Below are 22,509 nucleotides of genomic sequence, written 5' to 3'. Positions count from 1 at the left end.
GGCAAGCACGCCCTGGACGGCGCTGGCACACTGAGCCGGCGCGGCCTGCAGCAGCGCGCCCAAGGCAAAGGCAGGTCAGGTAAGTACACAGCCGCTGCCTGACAGAGGCACTGCCTTTAATTGAAAGCTTTGGATTTGTCTTGGTGTTCTTTTACGGGCCTTGGCCTTCACGATGATTGATGCCCAACTTTGTTCCTATTATTAAAACCAAGCTCACTGTTATAACAATTCAGACCTTTTTCTCATTTCTTGATGCCCGCTTTACAAACAAATGCAGTATGAAACAATCACTTTTATGTATAAGAACGCGAGTGATGTGAGGTAAACTCTTCAACACGAGAAGAACTAGATTAGAACTTGGACTCTTTTCTCCGTTTCAAAAACAGCTATATTGTTTCTCTTCTCCATGTTTGAAACTGTTGTAACAGCAGGCACACACAATTGGAATACTTAATCCAATGATTCCTTGACATGCTTCCATATGGAGCCTACTAAATCACAATGGCAAGCTTTCCTTGTGTCCTCAGACTTTGAGAAAGTCACAACCATAGAGCCCTTCAAAGTAAGGCATCTGTTCTCTGATTCAAAAATTGGTGTTCAACCTATGATCTACAAACTATAGGACCTCAGATAGAAAAATACTGATCAATACCTTCCCCACTTAAACCAGGACAGGAAAAGAACAAAGGAAAAAGGATAAAATTACAAGGCATCTCAGTTTTATTAAGAATAACTTACATAGAAATAAATTATCTTTAAAAATACTATAATACATATTTATATTAAGTTTAAATTAAGTCTTAGAAGTAGCATTAATCTTCCCTGCAGTCAGCAATCTGATTCTGTTCTTGAATCTTGTTCCAGTTGATCTTCATCATCTTCACTATCTGAGTCTTCATAAAAGGAAATTGTAGCCTGAACTGGGAAGTTTTTCAGAAGTGCTTCAGCTTCCTGATACAAGTAATCATAGCACCTTGATTTGGGCCAAAATAGTCTGAAACAAGTATACAAGAGATTTGCTTATTGTTATTACATATCTTACGTAGAGGGACATGCAAAAAAACAAAGTGAAATTCTATTAAAACAAGTATCATACAGAGTTTTTCCTTACATGCTCAATTGCTAAGTTGCTTTCTACATTCAATTAGGGAAGAAAATTTTCTGGATTCTTATTTTCATTTGAAGAGATAAAGATGATTTAGAGTGCTGGTTTTGCAGCAAAGCTACAAAAGCCCAAGACTCTGCATCTGAAATTTCCCACTCCGGTACCTCATTAACTGTACTACCTGGGGATCTGATCCAAGCCGTACTGCCCCTACTGGAACTATTCCAATGGGTGTCAAACAGGATCAAAAATGCATTTGAATCAAATTAGTAGTTTTCTTACTGGAGGTCCCCAGCCTTGGTAGATGTTGATACTTGTTTCACACCATTGTAAAATTCAAAGGAATGATAAAGGTCTAGGGGTGATCAGACCTTGAGATTTCATCTGTCTTTCCAAAAACAATCAACAGACTCCAAAAGGAAGATGTCCCAAGGATGTAGATTTTAAAGCAGTCTGTGTTGTATCCAGAAATAACAAAATATGCAGATAAGATCACAGTTAGCATGGGCGATCAGCTAATGGTAATATATTGTAATGAATATACTCCAAGTTCCTGTTCCTTTTCAACTACTGTCCTCTTTTGCTTACAGTTTGGAAATAGCTAGAAGGAATAGACCATGGAAGTCCCAAGAGCCAAGAGACTAGCACAATACCACATAATGAAATGCTGACTACAGATTGTATAGGATAGAAACGTGTGAAGGAACAGAAGTAGACAGCTTTCTAGCAATTACAAGAAATACTTTTTAGGCTACTGTGTAACAGAACACTGCTTCCTTGGCAGCATTAAGTCGCTGGCCTCAGCTTTGTAAGGGGTCTCCATTCTCAATGTTCCCCGCAACAGCATTCACTCAATCGTAAAGCATTGGAGCAGTCACAGTGAAGTCTGCCTGTACAGTTGCTTAGTTAGTGCATCACTATTTGAAGGATGAGAGCCTAGATTTGAAAGAAAGGCTCTTCTTGTCTGGAAAAACTACCTGTCCAATTATTTTAAGCATCTTGCAACGCCTAGCAGCTTTTCTGAATACAGACTCTCCTACAGATTCAACTGTTGTTATTTTCTTTATTTCCTTTTCACAACTGACAGTGCAGATACTATCATTGCCTTTATCATTAAAGCAGCAAGTATTTTCCTGAGCAATGGTGGCTTAGTCAGTGCATACCTTCTCTTCCTGCCACTCTCTCCCACGCCTCCACCTGCTTTTTTGCTGTGGGAGGGCGCTGGATGTTTGCGCAGCAACACAGCCTAGGAACTACACCCCCGTGCCTTTTTTAATCGTGGGCACGGGAATGAGTAACAGGGTGCTCAGCCAACTCCACTACCACCAAAAAACACCCACATAACTGTGTAATAGGTCTTAAGTCTCACCCCACAGAGGCACATCAACAACTCAAATATATTAAATACACAAGTCCTGGCAATCATTTGCCCAAGGATCTGTCAGTTAACAAAAGCACGTAGACGGCCGATTCATTCCCAAGGCACTTTAATATCTACATAAATATATGGGTGGAAACAAAAGGGGCGGGAGAGCTAATGCTAAAACACTACGCTGGCGAGCGAGGGACTCTCTCCTGGCCGCGCAGTGCCACGGGCCCCTGGTGCCCCAAGGTGCCCCGTGGGAACGGGGAGCGGCCGGGGACTGCCACTTACCTGACGGGGTGCGTGTACTGCGCCAGCTTTCGGGAGGCTTCCGCCAGCCCGCCGGGGCTGTGAGGCTGCGGAGGAGAGAGCAGAGGTCAGCCCGCCGGCACGGCACAGGGCCCTCCCCGAGCATCCCCGCCCCGCCGGGACTCCCCCGCCGAGTGCGCGGCGATGCCGGCGGCAGATGCTCCGCAACGCCGCTCCCCACTCACCGCGGCGGGGCCGGGGCTCCGCCGGGCCGCCTCACCCGGCGCGGGCACCCACGGTCTCCAGAAGGGCGCGGGGCTGCGGGACGAGTGCAGGCCCGTCAGCGCAGGACCGGGCCGCCCGCCGCACCGGGAGGAGGAGAGGGGCGAGTAGCCCTGCGGGGGCAGCGCCGCCGAGAGCGGGCGGGGACAGCCGCCCTCCATCCTCCGCCGGTCTGCGGCCGCTCGCTTATCGCTGCCGCCCGCGGGCCCGGAGGCTTTTATAGCCGGCGGCGGGCGCTGCGCGGCGCGGAGCCCCCACCTCCCCCGGCTCATCTGCCAGCGCCATCCACAGAAAGGCTCCGCGCGAAGGCGCCGCCGTGTAAACACGGGGCGCGGGCGCGTGCATGCCCCAAATGGCCCGGGGAGGGGAAGCGGGCGCGGGGGGGATTTGGCGAGTCGGTGTTAATCGCACTCGAGCAGACACATGGCAGCTGCCGGGGGGCGGGCGGGGACAGCCCTGTGGGAACGGAGCGGGGGGGCGGGCGGCACCGGGGATGTGCCCGGCGCTCTGCGCCCCGGCGGCGGGGTCCGGCCGCCGCGACCGCGGCCTTTTGTTGTTCCAGCCTTGTTTGTTTGTGCTCCGGAACGACGAGAGCACCGCGACCCGCCCGCGGATGGCAGCTCCCCGCGGGAGCAGGCACGGACACAGGGACCCCATCCCGGGCTGGCGGAGGACATGACGCCCTTTGGAGGGGCCCTTACTCAATAACGTCAGCCCCAGTGCGCTCCCTGACGTGTTCCCCCTCAGGCAACGGTGGGGGTTGTTTTCATATATTTATTTCTATATATATGCACACACACACACACACACACACCTTTTTTTAATACGGTATTTTTACCGTGCCTGCCTTAATTATTTTTTATTGTGGTCCCAGTACTTCGTTCTGCTGCCAGCACTAGATGCTGTCACTATACGTGCAAGGTTTTACATGGAGCTCCTGCCGTTTCCATGTTCCCCTGTACCAAGGGAGTTTACTTTCATTTATTATTCTTGTTTCCCCTTTTCTTTCTGAGGTTGCAATAAGTGATGCATGGGAGAGGGGCAGAAACAAGTTACGTAAGAACTGGTAAACAGTAATAATACCAGCCTTAAGGACTGGGAGGGTCGGAGGGATGGAGCTCCCCTAGATGCTGAAGGAGGGCTTAAAGCCCAGATCATTTATTGTCCTGTTAAAGACCCACCTTACTTAGGCACCGTTTGGAATAATATTTTGCCTTCTTGAGTTTGTCTGAGGCATAAGGAGTGTGTCTACCTTAGCATTGCCCGAGAGTAGCTGCAAGTAGCTGCTACTCTAAAAAGAGTAGCTACAGACTTGTGCTGTCTCCACATCATCTTCAGCACAATCCATTTCACTAAATAGTACCAGCAGTACGAGTAGTAAAAAATGTTACGTGTTAGAAGCTGTGTGGGAAATGTAATATGGGTAATCTTTCACATCCTAGAGTCAAAACCAGATGTAGACTGACTTGCCTTTTTGAAGGAAAGCAACCACTTATGTTGAACAAGAAATAGTTGGAAGAGTGCACACATTCAAGCTTCTGTGCGCTGTGATACATTCCAATTTTATCAGTGGACATACTCTGTCATTTTGAAGATTTGTGCCATTTGGCCGCTTGGAAAAATTGATAATTTTGATTTTAAGAGTTAATAAAGGAAAATGTATTTTCCAGTGAAAAGTCAAATTTAGTAGGACGTGATGTTTGTAGCTCTTTGTGTTTTTCCCTGCCTCATTTTCACTCTGGCCTAGAATGAGATTAATTAAAATCAGTGAACAAAAGACTCAAACTACAATACATATTCATCTCGCAGCTAAGAAATAGAAAATAGAGCAAAGTATAGTAACTTGTGCAATAAACCAAATGTGATCATTAGCAAAACTGTTTCTTCTTTTCTCTTTTTCCAAATAGCTACTGTGAAGATTGTCAGGTGAGAGAAAGCATGAAAGAAATATTTAAAAGCTCTCTGGTGGTAGATTATTCTTTGGCTTAAATGAAGTGAAAGTAGTAATTTTTTTATTTCACATTTCCTCTTTTGAAGAGTTTAACGCAGACTATGTAAGAGAAAAAAAAGAGGCGAGATTCATTGTCTAAAGAAGAAAAGCAGAAACATCCTCCATCACATTAGTTGTGACAAAGGGCTAGAAGAACACAAAATCAGCTTTATCTGTTTGCTAAAGCATAAAAATTAGTTTTAATGTCTACAGTAAAAGCCACAAAAGATGGGCTGTCTTTGACCAATGACTCTTAATTGTCTCAGAATTCTTTTTAGTACCTGCCTGAAATGAGAAAATGTCCTAGGGAGAAAGTGTGATTTACCCATTAGAGAGCAAATTGAAAGAGAGGTGTTGAAAGGATAAGGAGAAAATAATGACTAACAGCTGTTGTTCCCCTGCATATTTTCACACTGTATGAGTCTTCTTGGTTTTGCAGTTCGGTGATGCAGTCCTGTTTGTTGAGAGAAATACAGAAGTCTGTTGTTGCAATAATAACTTGTTATCACTGACATCATAAAAAAAAACCCAAAAAACCAACAAAAAACCAAAACGAGGGAAAAAAAAAATCTTAGCATTTTGCTATCTTCCCATTGACCTTGAAATACAGGCTGAAAACTGGTAAATCAGGGATAGAAGATGCTTTGTCATGTTTGTCTCTTCTGCTATTTGTGCACTGAGTAGAAACAGTGCATTGTTCCATCATGCTAAAATCTCTTCAGGTAGGAGCTACATACCACTGCTGAACCAATAGTTGGTGTAATGGGAGTGATGGAACACTCTTTAAATTGGTTCTTTTAATACAGTAGTGGAATCCATAGCTCTGATTCAACATGAAGTCCAATAGAGGCAGTTCCTTCATGCATTCTTGACTGATCTAACTACAGCAATATTCCTCATTCTGTGTCTTAGTTCCTGCTTTTTTTGTATTTCTACTTTTTAAAAAGTAGTCTTGAGTTGAAGGTTGTTCTTGGTTGTGCATGTATAACTACACCGCCTCTAGGAAAGGAAGGCTGCTAATCAGAATCTAGTACACTGTGCTTTATTATACTGGAATGAAAGCTGAAAAATTGTGGTTCATAGTTTAATTTACTCTTGTGCAATAATAAAAATACCTGAGTTTTTAAAAATTTCTCCCAAGGTCATAGATTTAAAAAATTTCCTTATACCTCTTTCCAAGCAGATCATAGCCAGTCATTTACAGGGTTCAATCCTGCTTAGCCATAAGTTGATTTTTATAGGAATTTTTGTACAAAATTGCAATTGAAGAATTTCAAATGCAGTACAAAAATTCTTTTACAGTGATTCTTCTACTCTGATTTTACAATAGTGGAACAAAACCCTGATTTTGTTTTATCAGAATTGTACCAAGTAGTATTTTTCCAGAATGAAAGGAATTTTTTAAAATTTGGTTTAAATTGATTAAAAATGCTTTTGTGGCTTTCCGCAGTGTGACGTCTTGAAATGTAGTGCACTGTTAATAGGATACACAGAAAAGCAAACACAGAGATCTGTGCAGATTTCAGTGTGCTACTATAAACAAAAAGGTGTTCACAAATGGCCTAGAGCTAAATTTGACAAGACAGTGCTAATCACACTGGGACATGGGAATATCTGGACAGAGGACAGTCAGCTGGCTTCATATTCACCTCCCTGAAGGCAGAGATACCTCTCATTTATGAGTAAAGCAGGGACATTGCATGAAAATTATTGCATGAGTTGATATAGGGAGAGAATTGGCTTGATCTTGTCAGGAATTTGTTTTAGTGACAAAAGCAAGGTCAAACACATGAAACTGTTCTGCTTATTGAGACTGAACTGAGAAAACTGATTAACAGACAAAATTTGATCTTGATTATTTTGTAGCCTAGCTTCATCTTGATACTTCCACTTTTAGCAGCACTTTAGGACCAGATTTTGAAATTAAGTCTATGCCTGATATTTGCATATAGGTATTGACTGTACATGCATATATCATTTATTTACATGTTTGGTGTGTTAGCTCATAAATGGATCTCTTTTTTTCCCACTAAAAGCAAAGTTCACATAGGAAATTTGCGAACAACTTCAATAGATAGTTATCTGTGTGCAATAATAATTTACTGACAACTTTACAGTGGTGTCTTATGAGGCCTTAAGCATTTTTTAGCTGTGATATGACACAAAGGGCATTCTTTCTGCTATAGTTTGAAAATAAAATATCAATTTGCAAAGCAAAAAGACTACCACCAGCCTCTACCTTACCACTATTTGGATTGGATACAGTATTTTCAATAGACCTAATGTACCTGAAAGTGGGCTTCATTCAGCATTTCCACAAAATGATTTATTTTTGTCAATAAATAATATGAGATCCAAACTACCTTCCAAGAAATAAAATAAACACAAATTAACTTTTTATTAAAAAAAAAAAAAATACAGAACTAAGTCAGCAGACCAGTCTATTCACATTACCAGTGTTACCAATGGCTATGAAATGATTGCTTGGCTAATGAAAGTGGTGCTTGTCCTAATGATGGTGGGCATTTTTTCCATCCTATTTATATACAAAAATGCAGTCTATAATCAAACAGAGTCACTCCACTCAAACCAAAGTGCCAGGTGATTCCTACAGATGTGTATGTTGGAGGTCTAAAGATGGAATCTTTTTTCATGGACATATCCATCCCGCTACTCATTTCACTAGATTTTGACTAAGTCATATTAGCATTAAATAGCGTTCTTCCATTTTACAGAGAAAATTATTCTTCCTATTGCTCTATTAACTGAAACACCAGAAAGAAAACTTTGTGAAAAGGAGGGATGCAATTCCAAGAAAAGATTTCTTTTCACCCTCTTTTTGCTCTTGGGAAGCAGCTCCTGGTAATTCAGGAGTGAATGTCCTCACTTGAAGGGGCACGGCTCTACATTTCACTCTGTTAATGAGCCTGAAACCCTCTAACTTCCTTAGGTTTATCCCAGAGGTGGTGCTGTTACAAACTTCGTGGTGGGGTGATCGTTGCAGTCTGCGGGGGGATGAGCAATGTGTTGTGTTCGTGGCACACGTGCGGCTCCGTGAGAGCCCCGCACGTCCAAGTGGCAAAGTGTGACTGCACACAGCACCTTGGGCTTCCTCGTTTCCCTCCCCCTCTGCACTCCACTCCCAGGCCCAGGCTGGCAAATGGTAAAGGATAATGTATCCACATGGGAAAGCAGCATATTAAGGGACTGAGAATGTGTAATGCAATCAGCCACCAGTTACAGGGATCTTTCAAAAAAATAGGAGTATCACTTGCTATTGAGTTATGAGCACTTTAAATTCCATGCAGATAAGGAACAGAGACATCAGTGCTGAGCACCAATCTTGTTAACATCTTTTAATAGAATAGGAGTCAGTGAAACACATACATCATTGATGCCAGGGCTCAGCAGAAGTGTCTGGCTGGCTCAGCATAATGCAGCATAATGTCACAGTGTTTGCTGCAGTTGGAGTACAGAGTGCTGCAGTGTGGCACTGGCAGGGTTCGCCCTCTTGCCTCTGGAAATAAGTGAGAGGCAGCCAAATGAAATGAAGTCAACAGCTATTGACAGAAGAGATGAAGAAATTAAGATAATCATTGAAATGTCCTGATCTGACCCCTCTGGTAATACAGTCCCTAGCAATGTCATCTCCTCTCTCACAATGTTCCATTCAATTAACTGTTTCTTCAGATATATTGCTTTCCTGGCTACAAAGATAGCGATGGAGGCAGACTGGTTGTTTTTCAATTTCCCTTGTCTCTCCAAGCTATCAGCACAGCATCAACTCTCCATAAAGATGTATGCCACTAAGCACAATGTATATAATGCAGAATGATGTATATAATGGAGCATTTAACCTCTGTCAGGAGGGAATGAATTGCAAGAAACAGAGCTGTACCTCTGAGAAACAAGCACCTGAGAAAGGCAAAGTGAGTCCTAAAGATAAGCAGTGCCAGCCGGAGGCGCACACTCGGTATCTCGTACTGCACTGCAGGGATGTCAGAGCTCTTACTCAGGTGCCTGCAGATAGGTGCTGACAGAGACCCTCTAAGCCTGCATCTCCTCACTGGCTTTTTGTGACTGATGTTATGAGGCTGCCAATTCCACTGTGTCAGAATTTCAGCACTTCTTTGAGCATGCTCTCATCCCAGGATCCTTAGTGGTAGCACTGAACACAAGGGGTAGGCTGCTAGCCTGTCTGTTATTAATGAAGATGCAGATAAATGCCAAAGGAATCAAAGGTAAAAACCGATATCACATGTTTTTCGGGCTGCTTTTCAGTACCCTTAAAATCACAATTAACATCACTTAGAATTTTCCAAATTTTATTTGAGCAAAATTTTCCTGTGGTAGAGGAATTAGTTGGAGGTGGCAGAGGGAATATGGGAGTGGAGGAGACTGCAATCAAAATAAGACAGCTCAAATCACTGAGCCATTTTCAAGAAACATAGAATGTTTTGGGTTGAAAGGGACCTTAAATATCACTTAGTTCCAACCCCCCTGCCAGGGGCAGCAATGTCACTCATAAGATCAGATTGCTCAGGGCCCCAACCAATCTGGCCTTGAACACTTCTGGGGACTGGGAGATCACCTTGCAATATGAAAAAGTTGTGGTGCCTTTTTTTTGAGAGGAGTAGGCTTTAGTAGATATGTGGAAGGGCAGCTTGAGGATGTGGGAAGCACAGACAATGTTTGAGCAAGGAGACTGGATGCAAGTCCCAGACAGGCAGCAGAGAACAGGGAGAGAGAAGAGGCAGGACAGTCACCAAAGAGCAAGGTTGCAGAAGCAAAGCAAGAGTGACTAGAATAGGGGCTGGCAAAAGAAAGCATTTAGCAGGGGAAGGACAATTTGGACTGGAAAATAATAACTTGGTGATGTCAGAACAGGGTAAGAAGACTGAGGTGAAGGATTGAGGACAGGAAGACCTCCAAGTGCTTACAAATGGGAAAATACTGGGAAAACAATCTCAGTGAAGGATGTTTTGTTCCCAGACATGATCTAAAGACAGTCTGAAGGCTAGAAGCTGGGACTGCTCAATAAAAAGTAAGATGAAAAGTCAAAATTGGGAAGATACATGACTAAAATATTAATACATTGAGGAGAAGGGAGAGAGGAACTGAGTTGGGAATAAAATAGATGTAGGAGTTGTAGCCCCAGTGTACACCTTTCCAAAGCCTGTGTGGACCTCAGGAGACCCTATTCCAGCAAAGCCTGAGAAACCTGCTGCAAAGGTCCCATAGCCTTCTAGAGAGGCTCCAAGTTAGTACCACTAACAGTTACTCTTTTACCTCAAAGAACAAAATCCTGCATCATACGCCTGAATTTTTCTATCCAGGTCCTATTATTGCATGACCTGATGTTTTTTTCCCACCTGTTTTTTCCATTTGTATTTGTATAACATAGCAATTTACCTCTAGACTGTAATGTGGAACAGTTTTAATGCTGCAGTCAGTCTCCCAAAAAACCAGAAACCTAAAAAAAATTCTGTGAGGTTCACATGTGACTTTTAGCTCATCACATAAAAAAGTGTTTAATAGTTATTAATCTAAATCTAACATGATGAATTCAGGCTGCTGTAAAATAGAAACCTTCAGACAACTGATTGAGTCCTAGAAGAAGAGGATGTCTTCTAAAAATGTCCTAAAATGTCAAAAATGCACAGGGCAGGCAAGATGACAAGCTCTCTTCTACAATCTGTGTCTCTAGGGTCTCTGAAAGATGACCAGTTTAACTTAGAAATGCCTAGTTTAGCTTGACAATAGCTTTTAGACAATAGCTTTTAGATGTCTCAAGCTAGGTAATGTGCATCCAAATGACATGTTTTTGTATTTGCTTGTCTGATACAAGAGACTGCAGTAAGATTTGTAAGAGTTTTAAAGTCCATCCCTCACAGGGTTTGCAAGTACATATTCCCTCTTGCATCTTTGTGTCCTAAATAGCTTGAACACTATGGATCTGACGCTCAAGACTGCATTTGAAATTAATGAGAATCATGCCTTTAATGCAGTACTATATAATTCAAGTCTGTGGAAAAATGAAGTTCTCATTATCTCAAACTGGCCAGCCAGGTTTAAAGAGCCTTTTTATCCACTTGGTATAAAATGGCAGCAGTAGTCCCTAAAGGCTCTGTGGAGTCTGTTTAATTCCTGCAGCCACCATGGTTACTGGGAGAATCTTAATACCACAGAACGGTTTGGGATTGAAAGGACCTTAAAAATCATCTAGGTCATATTCCCCTGGCCATCAGAGCAGCATTTTGAAATCTTGTCTTGTTTTTGCCAAGAAAGGAAGCCATCAGAGTGTGGAGGCTGAGCAGAGAACAAATGATTTGCTGAAAAGCCAATCAATACCTTCTCATCACCTATTCTGTGCACTGAGAGAGGGAAGAGACTTGTGAAAATCAGGAGGTGGCGGTGCCATTGCCTGCCATAATGCATATACACATGCAAGCTGAATTTAAGTGGTGTAGACAACCATAATTCTGGCATTTTTTTAACTTTCTGAGGCTCACTCTCACAGTCTTTATAATGTTGTTTTGACACACAATTGTCTGTGCGTTTAAGACATGTCTGTGGTGTATTCCAGCTGGAAATTTTGCCTAAGATCCTTCCGTTTTTAATTTCCCTCAAAAGCCTTAGTGCATGTCTTTATATGCCCAAACGTAATATTCAAGATAGTATTCACTACCAAATTTATCAAAATATTCAATATATTTCATATCAAGCAGAAAACTATGGGATGCAATGTTTGGTTTTGACATGAATGTAGATACTCAGATACAGGTATCATACACAGGTAAAAGTTTCAAAATCGGTGATTGAAAATTTTCTCTGATAGTCATAAATTTGTCATTTTTTAAGACCTTGAAGAACATAATTACAATGTTTTTAAAGCTGCATCCTCAATATTTTAATCACCTTCCTCTGCTCGGATTTTTATTGATTTCTTTCCTGTTTGAGCTACAGCCACAGTCTCATTATGAGACATTGCATTCCTGCACATCCTGGTATTCACAATAAGAAATACAGGATAACAATAAGTGTGATATCACATTATTAAATATTTTTACTTTCTCATATTTTAAATTTTCTCCTGGCATTTTTTTCATTAGTATGCTTTAAGTATTTCACAGATCTCACTTTCCAAGTTCCTGATGTGGCTTTATTCTGTGAAACAGAAGTCTCTGGATAATTAGCATTTTGTTAGTCAGCCAAGTATCTCTCTGGCCTCCAGGCATTACTGCAGCATGAGTATAAAAAAAGAGTCTGACATTTTTCCATTACATTTACCTTCCATCTTCCTAAACTGGTTCTTTCTTCAAAATAGCAGTTCATATCATATCAAATTTGGGGATTTTTTTGTTACTGAACTACTTTGTAGCTATGACAGACATTGTAAATTATTGTTGTTTCTCTGATTTTCACCTTTACAGAATTTATATTTATCTAGAGCTATATTTATACTGTAAAAATGTATTGTATATAAAATATGCATCATATAGGAGAATATACATATATTCTTACCACATTATATATATACACACACCATGAAATATATATGGAATTTTTACATATGTATGAAGTACATATTAAATTAACTTTCATCTAAATATATATGGCCTAGTTGGAAACTGAAAAATGGGAAATCTAAACTTTGTCAGATGTATCTTCCTAAGTAAAAATTTTAAAGAATACATATTTTTTAAATGGTGTTGCTATTAGAGGAAATTTAAACACAAAAAAATTTAAGAGCATTTTCCACCCAAAATGCAGAGCTAATCCTGGAAATTATTTCCTTAGGTATTCATTCTCTCAGCAAGAGGTCTCTCATATTGTTGGCAAATACTCCATAATAAAACATGTTTTCACATGCACACCAAGTACCTTTCTGTTTAAAATAAATACTTTAAATACATTGAAACATGTATATTTAATTGTGGGTTTATTAATTAATTTATTTACTGAGTTACATAGAAAGGATTAAGAGGACATGAATATGGAGTGATAGGCATAATTTTTAAAAATATTAAGTGAATGGTCTGTTAAAGCAACTTTTATGCATAAGCATTCTTAAGCACCTTGTTGAGAGAAAGTTTTGGGTTTTTTTTTGCATTTGAACATATATTAGTATCTATATTAACATATAATTTTCATTATATGAAACCCAGGGCTATGTTTATCTGCAGAATAGCTGAGAGCTTCATTTCCAGGTGCACATTTTGCTTTTATCAGGAAAAACCTTATGTTGATTGGCAGCACACTGGAAATCTAAAAAGGATTCGATGGCCTCAAAAGGAAATTTTAAATCCTACCCTGGCTGCCTCTGGAACCTGCAGTGACTTTACTTTGACCTGCAAGGGAGCTGTATGAATTCTCAGGCCATGTCACAGTGACAATAAACACGTAACATTCAGAGGGAGGGAAAGAAAACCTGTTTTGACACTGCAAGACCTGTTACTGTTCAGTCAGACAAAGAGAAAATCCCAGCTTCTGAGGATCCATCCTTTCATTTCAATTCTTCAAAGAACTGTAGAGCTGAGATGCCTTCATGAATTTGCTTATAACATGAGCAGGGAAAGAGGGGAAGATCCATGCTTGCTTTTTCCCCACACTGAAGCCAGGAAAAAAAGGAAAAAATTTGTTTGAATAAAAACTGATGGTGCTTTTCTAGAGAGGTTACTATTTTTCTTCCCTTTCCTGATGCAGCTTCTGTTCTCTCTCATTGCTCTCTTTCCATGGTAGGAGAGCAGGTGCGAGGCAGACGCTTTGGCAGATAGAAATGTTCCAGTACTATAATTATAATCAACATTTCTGTGTAAAATACCCAAGGGTTTATGCATGCACAACACATACAGGAAGTTCCACATGGAGTTTTCAGTTTTCAGTGCTCTTAGTCATAAATACAAATACCTTTGATTTTCTGTAGAATTCCATTTCTAGGGGAATGAGGGTGTTTGAGGGGGGGTGTGAGGGGTGGGATGCCCCTGAAAGTACTGGCTTGACCAAGCTTAATCCTCCCTTGTATTCAAGGTCCCTTGGTACAGTGGAATGAGAGGAAGCATGGTGAATGTTCTGCCAAGGCTTGGATCTATGAATGGCATCAGCCTCAGTCTCCCCAGCACACTCTTTAAGTATGCATGTAAGGCTGACTGTGGAGAAGGAGCATGTGCAGCACAAGGCTGTGCTATTTCCATGGGCTTTGCATGGACATGGGATTCCCTACAGGCCAAGTAGCAGGACAAACCTGTAATGGAACTCAAGGCTGGAAAGCTTTCTGGGAGCTCTCCCTGGAGGGGGAGGACACAGGTTTTGTGTCTTCCTCCATGCTGTGCATGCAAACCATGGTGACAGTTGGGGTGATGGCTTTCCAAGGCAGGCACAAGAAATTAGCCCAACTGAATAGCATGCCTCAGTGAGCACCTGAGCCAGGAATATAATTTTTGATAAATCATTTACTTCAAAAGATTAATCTGTGTGCAAATGTGTCCATTCTTTTATTTCTATTGTATAACTGTGTGCAGGTGGAGAAATAACTTGAATTTTGTTTGCTTATTTAAAAACACAGATCTTCAATTTTGATAAATTATGCACAAACTGTGTTTGCTGTTCTTTCTAACCAAGCTGATGTGTACCAAGGAACTCTGTCAGCAAGATCAACAGACTCACCACGTCTCTCTGCTGTCTTGTCAAACTAGGCTGATATGATTGAGTGTCCCATGAGGACATTACACAGATTCATATTTATCATTCAAGATTTCTCTTCCCTGAGCATCTCAAGTATTGTGTTTAAGAGTCTTTATTTACATAAACCATCATTCCAGTAAATGTAATAGAGGTAAATGCAAAATGTGTTAAAACCCCAGTGTAAAAGGGAAAGGGTCTGCTAGCATTCAGCATTAAAAGAAAAAAAGAGAATGTAGAAGTGCTTTAAAATGGAGGATTGATGACAAGGTGACAGATGCAGGAGAGCACGCCAGTTGGAGTGACTCATTACTGAAAGGGCAAAATTGAAAACACTCTGCATGCCTGAGAGAAGATGAAAAAATCCAAACAGCACACAACAAGGATTGGTGCAAACACTCAAAAGAAATCAGGCATATGAACAGGGGTTAGATCAGTACTCCACATGAAAGCGCTCTGTGTGACTGCTGGGATGGAGGTTACTGAACAGGAATATTTAATTTTAGATGTTTATAGTAGTAAGAATCTGATAGAAAATAATCAGTGTGATACTGTGCTACAGCGGAGTTCAAATACATCTGAATAACAGAGAAACCTACACCACTAGAGGTGCAGTAGTGTTTATTAAAAGAAAGCTCAGCTTCACATTGGTAACAGAAAGAATATGTGCTGTAAAATCAATTTGGGTTGGAATTTCCTATCTAGGAAGGAGCAATAGTTAAAAACCAGGTATAATTATCTGATTTTTCTTCAGAAACAAAATAATTATTCTGTTTAAATGCTGGGAAATCAGCCTGGGCAATCTAGAGGACAGCTCCACCATCCCAAAGCTGGTAGAACCAACAACACTCTGCGCATGCCTGTCCCTCTCTGTTGATGACAAGCGTGGGAGTCTGCCTGGCAAATTCTGACAAAATATTTACCTGTTCAGTGGGTAAAGTTCAGCATGATAAATCCACCTGATGATCGAGGCTGTGCTTCTGGTGACTCACACAGAGAGTGACAACAGCTGCAAAGCACCCTCAGATTAAAGGCTGCAAGGGTCAGATAGGTGCAAGGGGGGACTGCAGCTGTCCGCAGGGGGATTAGGATGAGCTCAGAGCACGCTATTATTCAGACACAACCAGTTTACATAGTTTCAGCTCTTGGCCCAACTAGTCAGATGATCCACAAGAAGAAAAGCCATTCCAGATTTAATCCTAAACAGTTTAAAGGAAGTATTTCTACCTATGACTATGGAAGAATAACACTGTAGCAGTCTAAGGTATTCAAATACAATATCCCTGCAAAAAATGGAAAAGGCACCAGCATCCCAAGTTCGAGAAAGGAGCTTCTTCCAAATGGTGAAATTAGTAAAAAACAAATGACAAGAGTAATAAAAAATAGATTAAAGGTGAGTTTATATGGCTTTATAAGAGCGGGTGTAAGCATGAGTTGTAAAGGTTGAAGTCACTCTTCACCAAGAACTGAACATTGTTTATCAAATCTCATTAAGTTCAGGTATCAAAATGAAACAGAAACCATGATTATACCACTGGTGAAACTGTATCTTGAGTATTGCATGGACTTTGGCTCCACTGATACAGTATAAGTAAAAAAAGGTACAGATAGGCAGTAAATAGAATCAGGGAATGGGAATAACACCTAGGCAAGGGGAGGAAATATTACTGACCATGTTACTCTTATGTTACTCTTCAGCATAGAAAAAAAAGGCGTCAAAAATAATTTTATTGGATATCTGTAGATCATTATGATATAGAATGTAAATAGATATTTTTACAGAGCTGTGGGGCATCACAGTCTTAAAATTATCAGAAGATGCTTTTTTATGTAACATGTGATTAAAAGTACAAACTCATTGCTAGAGAGTGTCACAGAGACCAAAAGCATGGAGAAGTTTAAAAAGCTACCAGACATAGATAAGGCACATCCATCACATCCTTCTGAGCATCTGGTGTCAGAGGCTGAGCTGGACCAGTGCCCTGCCTATCTGATGGTTGCTGTTCTCACATTCTAACCAAAGTAATTTGAAAATTGCAAGAAAAAAAACCCCAAGATATTCTTTTCCCCACTTCTACCCATCAGATAATAACCTTTGATTTTTGCAAACCAGGCTGGATTCCAAATAAAAATTTCAAGATGAATAGCTCCAGCTAAGTTATCATATCCCAGGGGTTCTCATTTGTAAATGAAAAATAAACATGAATACCAAGTCTTTCTAATTGAATGAAGCACAGCACCTCTCTGCCAGGTTATCTAATGAAGATAAGTATCTTTAATTCATACAAAATATATCTCTTTCAATGCATAATTTGGTTATTTCCACTTCCACATTCTTCTTTCATAATGAGGATTTGGTAAGAAAAACTGTTAATAGAATAGGATCATTTTCAGACTGATGTTTCCACTTGTCACAGTTACTTGAAAAACACAGAAAATAGGGTTGTCCTTATCTGCCTTTCTCCAGTGCTCTGTGTGTGAGACACCACAGGCCAAGAAAGATAAATTTAATTAAGCTCCTTAAGCAACAGCATTCTGTCTCAGTAAACATTAACACTTCCCCTTATGCCTGAGCAAACACAAAGATCTGCTCTCAGCTTGGGAATAGTTCAGAGTGCTAATGCAAACAACACATCTACAGCTATTTCTACAAATGGTCCTGAAATGTTTTCAAGCATATGTTGATCACACTTCTCACTTAGGAGAAGTTATTCTGTATCTTATGAGCAGAATCTTTTGTGTCAATAAGTGAAACTATTTCTTTGGGATCAGGAGGGGAGGATCTGTGCTAAGAAGACTCTAGGTAGTCCTCCCATAGCTAAAAAAAAACCCAAAAAAACCCCAAAACCAAAACCCCAACAAATCCCAAACCCTCAAATTATTAGAATTAGATTTGCAGTTATTCCCCACTGCAAGAAGAAGGTCAGATTTCACAGCTCCATCACCACATTCTGGCGGGGCTAAAGTTACTTTTGTCCAAGTATCATCAGCCTAATCTACATCTTACACAGAGAAGTAAAAGGCACATATATGCAGATGTGCATGGTTATATGTGAGTTTGTACATTGGTCAATAGGGGCCAACACTGGCACATGAGCATTGACTGCATCCCTGTGCCAGACCAGCCACTTCCTCCTGCCCCAGCAGACCTTCCTCTCCATCTGAGGGGCAGTGTAACTCTCCACTCCCCAGAATTCCCTTCATTTGTGTTGTTCTTTCACCTGATGACTGGTGTTTGAGGTGCAGGTGCAGAGGAGCTGTACAGGAATTATCCATCCTCATACTGTGGAAGTGTCCCATGATCTCACATGTTTGGGGCTCCTGGGGAAGAATGGCTCTGCTCGGGCTGAACTCAGAGACGAAAGCATCACAGCCATGCACTCATCCATGAGAAGAGTATTTGGGAACTACCATGTGGTAAAGTGTTGCCTGACCAGTGGCAGCACAGCTGAGGTCCTGGGGGTCTGCTGGAATGTCTGAGGTTCTTACTGAGGGATTTTAGGCCAGGCATCTTTGGAGCTCTGTGGGGATGACTGTATTGCACATTGGCCCGGTGATGCACCAGAAATGCAAGAATTTTTGCTTTTGAATTAATCCACGTTTAAACTCAGCAGTGCACATATGGTAATGTGATTTCTGTTGTTTCTTATGTCGTTGACTAAAATGGAGACAAAAAAAGCTGAATGGGTTTATATATTGTCAGTATTTCTGTAAAAGGAAACCAAAGCACCTGCATTTGTTTGCACTGGAAGACATCAGGCCTTGACCTGGTTACTTGCTGTGATACTTTTTATTATTTCTGTTTCATCTAAACTGGATGCCAAAAAATGCAGATTCACTTGATGAGTTTTTATGCTTGCCATTTTGTGTTCTACGGCTAAGTGCCCAATTTCATTTTGCAAAATCTGAAAACAGGGAGATGTTCGTGTCCAAGGCTATTTTTCATTTGAAACACAGGATAGTTATATTATTTAAACAAGTCTTTGAAATTTTAGGAGCACTGAAGGCTCAATTGACCAAATTAATGTTCCATTCAGGCAGCACATCATCCAGCCCTGACTCTTTCTGGCTCCAAACTACACCTTGTTTACAAACACATACATGTTTAGCAATCAGCCTTTTTGGCCTATGTGAATTTTTTGTCTTTTAAATATTGCAGGAAAGCACCAACTGTTTTAAAGGATCCCTATTATTTCACTATCTTTGTTTGCAACTGTGTTTTGTTTCCTCTTAGGAGCCCCACTCTCATTCATCACATTTCTTTTGTTCCCTTTTATTATCAGGCCGTGTTCTAAGAAAACATGAGCTAAACACCAAACGCCCCTTTGTCCTTATCGTTATCATCAGGATCAGTTCCCTTTACATTTTCACATCTGACCAGCCTTCCTGAAACTCAGAATTATATTACAAGTAGAAATGCTCTAGACATAATGTGCACAGGAACTTCCTATTCATATTCACCGAGTTGTGTATTTTGAACTGAGTAGACAAACAAGTCATTGCTTTTGGAGTGCCAAATTCAGGGACAAGTCAGGGTGGACTGTGATCTGCTCTGGGATATGTTCATTTTATCTGCCACAGTTATCAGTTGATTATTGACCCTTATAAACCATAATGGGAGGTTTCAGCTGTGTTTTGCACCTGGATATATTTGTTTGACTGTTATCTCAGACTGAAAGAACTAAAGCTCAGATTTTCAACTTCCCCAAAAAATGGCCTATCAAGAAGCACCAGGCCAGGCAGGTGGGGAAGGGTTATCCTGGGAGTAGGAAAGTCACACTATTCTCAAGATCCTCATTCCCAGATTAGGTAGTTAAAATGTACTTTGTAACTCAAATATATATGTCTATTTTTCCTTTGCTTTCAAGACTTCCTTGTGCAGATTTATTTCCAACAATGTCTTGCTTCTTCCTGGAGTTCCAATTTTAACTCCACCTGTTGGCATTTCATCAAGATGAGAATGACCTGCCTTTTCTTCAGAGATCAGCAGAGAAAAGAAACTGATGTGTGCTGTCTGCATCTCTTCCCTCATTAACTGTGCTGGTAGTATGAAATCTTTCATTATTTTCCTTCCTTGCTGTAAACCTTGGGAGTGTATTTTGATAACCTTGGAAATCCTCTGAGCAGGTCTTGCTCTACTTTCAATCAACTCAGTGCACAAAATGAGGCAAGCAAAATATAGAGTTTGCAGCTATGATTACTTGTTAGAATAGAGACTTCTTGTCTTCCTGTTGGCCAGAATCTATGGAGAGATTCAAGGTGAGCAGTTCTTTAGATGATGATCTTTATGTTCTGTCCTAATCCATGGAGATTTTGTGTAACATTCTTCATAATCTTCACATTTCCACAATGAAAAATAAAAATAGATTCTAAGTACATTCCTTGTTCCAGGTGCACAAAAAGCTGAATGGGAAATCTGCAGATCATTGTGGTGCATCAAATATCCTATATATTGTTTCTCATATAACCTTTCTTTTCTGAAAAAGATCCTTGTGTCTAATAAAAAAAATCTGTACAGTTATTGATGTTTTTTTTCTTCTTTTCAAATTTTTAACAGATTAAGATTAGATGCAAGCATTCATGAGTCAAATTTCACTTCCTGTGCTAGTATTGATTTAACAAGAGGGAAGTGGAGGAAAACAGCAGCTGGGATTGAAAGAGGTCATGACTTCTTTGTGATGAAATAATACAAAACCTGGAGTCACACCCTAGCAAGAGAACAAATGACACAAGGCTGGTCCTGAGGATTAATTCATTTTCCAGAGGATCCCTTTGCATTGCCAAGAACCATGCTATGCTGAGCAGTGCAGGTGCCCTTCTGACTGAGGGATCCTGCCACCTCCCATCATTGTCTGCAAGACAATTTGCACAGTTTTATGCAGAAAGTGTAGAGCTCAGGATGAAATTTTTGTTCATAACATCTGACCTTGTGTCTCAAGCCTGAGGAGACCTAGGTAAGATATTTGAACACATTGAGACTGGTGCACAAACTAGTTTTCAGTAACTAAGAGGTACCGACACTTTTGAAAAAATTACTTTGAGATTATTTCTCATACACCCAGAACATTCTTCTTTCTAATTCTTTTCCTTATCTCAACACTTTACTCATTACCCATTTGATACGTTAGGGCTGACTCGACTCCATGTCATATAAACTGAGGAAAGAGATTATACAATGAGGTTCCCTGTGCTTCTGAGTCCAAACACAGTTTGCCCTCAGTGAGAACAGCATCATATCATATTCCCACGAAAGACTGTGGTGACAGCAGTCAACAACAGCCACAATCTGTGGCTTAGGATAGGAAAGAAATAGTGGAAGGAAACAAAGTCTTAAGAAACAAAGGTCCTGTTTTCTCCCAGTTACTCTTAACAGCCAAAAAATAAAGCAAAGTCTTGAGAATTTCAATTTGAGGCATACCTGACTGGCATTTTATCCTAGAAGTTTTTTATTTCACATTTTTTGCAATCACTAAAACATCAAAGTTGTGGTTTGCAGGCTGTGCCAATACAACTATATGTGTTACATTTTTATAATTTCTTTTTACATTGTAAGATTTTTTATTATATCAATAAGCAGAAATAAAAAAAATCTGAAAAATGGAAACTTAGTAACTGAATCTAAGACAGAAGTAAAAAAATACAAGTCTTGGACCTGTAATTAAATCTCCTTTATAAATCTCCTCTAGTTAACTTCAGTGGAGGCCAGTACTCACAGGGATATTGGAACATCTAAGGCAACAAAACTGGAGGCTGAAGCTCTGTAATGGCACAAATCAGGAACTATATTTTTACCTTCTCAGCCGTGGGGCAGAAAGTCTCAGAAATGCCCATTCAGTTTGTTCTACTGCAGATTTAGTTACAGATTAGGCACTTGATTTACAAAACTTTTTAGTGATACTGTTTTCCTTGAGCATGTCCTGTTCTTTAATGCTTATTCTATTTTCCTGCTCAACTAGTTTAGACATGTTAGAAGTGAACATCTTTTTTTAAACTTACTAAAACCAAATCATTAATTCAGATTAATTCCTCAACTGCCACTGAGGAGTAATTCCCAAGTCATGGTCTCTCATGGAGGATCAGTAACTGCTCCCAACTTGTGCATGGCTCCAGTGCTGGGGACACTTCTCAGGTTTTGCAGTTTCTTGAAGGGCTGGCTTGGTTCCTTTAGGAAAAAGAATTCACCTTTAATTACATGTTTACATTTATATTGTTCTTCACCTGATTCACATGCTTGGCTCACACATGCCAGCATTTAATCAACCTATTTTAGCATTTCTCATCTGTACTAAGGACACATTTTAATTTATTTTAGTTTTTCCACTTAGTTCTATGTAAGTTCCCTGAGAATGGATTGTCTCAATTAACAGCAATAAGAGATTATACACAAAAGTTCTAACATCACAAGAATGAGTTAAGCTCAGACACAAATGCCTTCAAAGCTCTGTTGTCTTAGAAAGATGTCAATCAACTAAAGTCTAAAATAATATATTGCAATATTTAGGCAAATCTTAGCTGGAGATTAATTTTTCCACATGTCTAGCTCTCGTGGACAATTTTGGTAAAGCATCAGAAGTTTTACAAAACCAACTGACTGTAGGAAGCCTTTAGGATTTATTTCAATACTTCAGTTGAAGCAGCAGGTGCTTAGGTTAGAACAAAACCAAAGCAATTCTGGGAACTTTTATATCATGCCATGAATTTTGTTCATCAGGTTAAGTGAGGCTTTCTCAAACTTCTTGAATAGGCTACCCAGAGAGTTGTGGATACTCCATCCCTGGAAACATTCAAGGTTGAGTTGGACTGGGTTCTGAGAAACCTGATCTAATAGAAGTTTTTCCT

At 40.3% G+C, this 22,509-nt stretch overlaps 1 protein-coding gene across 1 annotated transcript; it reads right to left on the bottom strand.

The window, feature by feature from the left end:
• Positions 1-814: 814 nt before the first annotated feature.
• On the bottom strand, positions 815-3,271 carry RIPPLY2 (ripply transcriptional repressor 2; the record flags this gene model as incomplete). Its single annotated transcript, XM_084203060.1, has 3 exons — positions 815-994; positions 2,760-2,824; positions 2,963-3,271. The coding sequence occupies 3 exons, from the start codon at positions 3,269-3,271 to the stop codon at positions 829-831; spliced, it is 540 nt and encodes a 179-aa protein (XP_084059186.1). The 3' UTR covers positions 815-828.
• Between the last annotated feature and the right edge of the window lie 19,238 nt (positions 3,272-22,509).

Source organism: Fringilla coelebs (assembly GCF_963513975.1).
Source record: "Fringilla coelebs genome assembly, chromosome: 3".
NCBI classification, from domain to species: domain Eukaryota; kingdom Metazoa; phylum Chordata; class Aves; order Passeriformes; family Fringillidae; genus Fringilla; species Fringilla coelebs.
The sequence above is the reverse complement of the archived record's forward strand: the minus strand, read 5'-3'. Positions and strand labels throughout refer to the sequence as shown.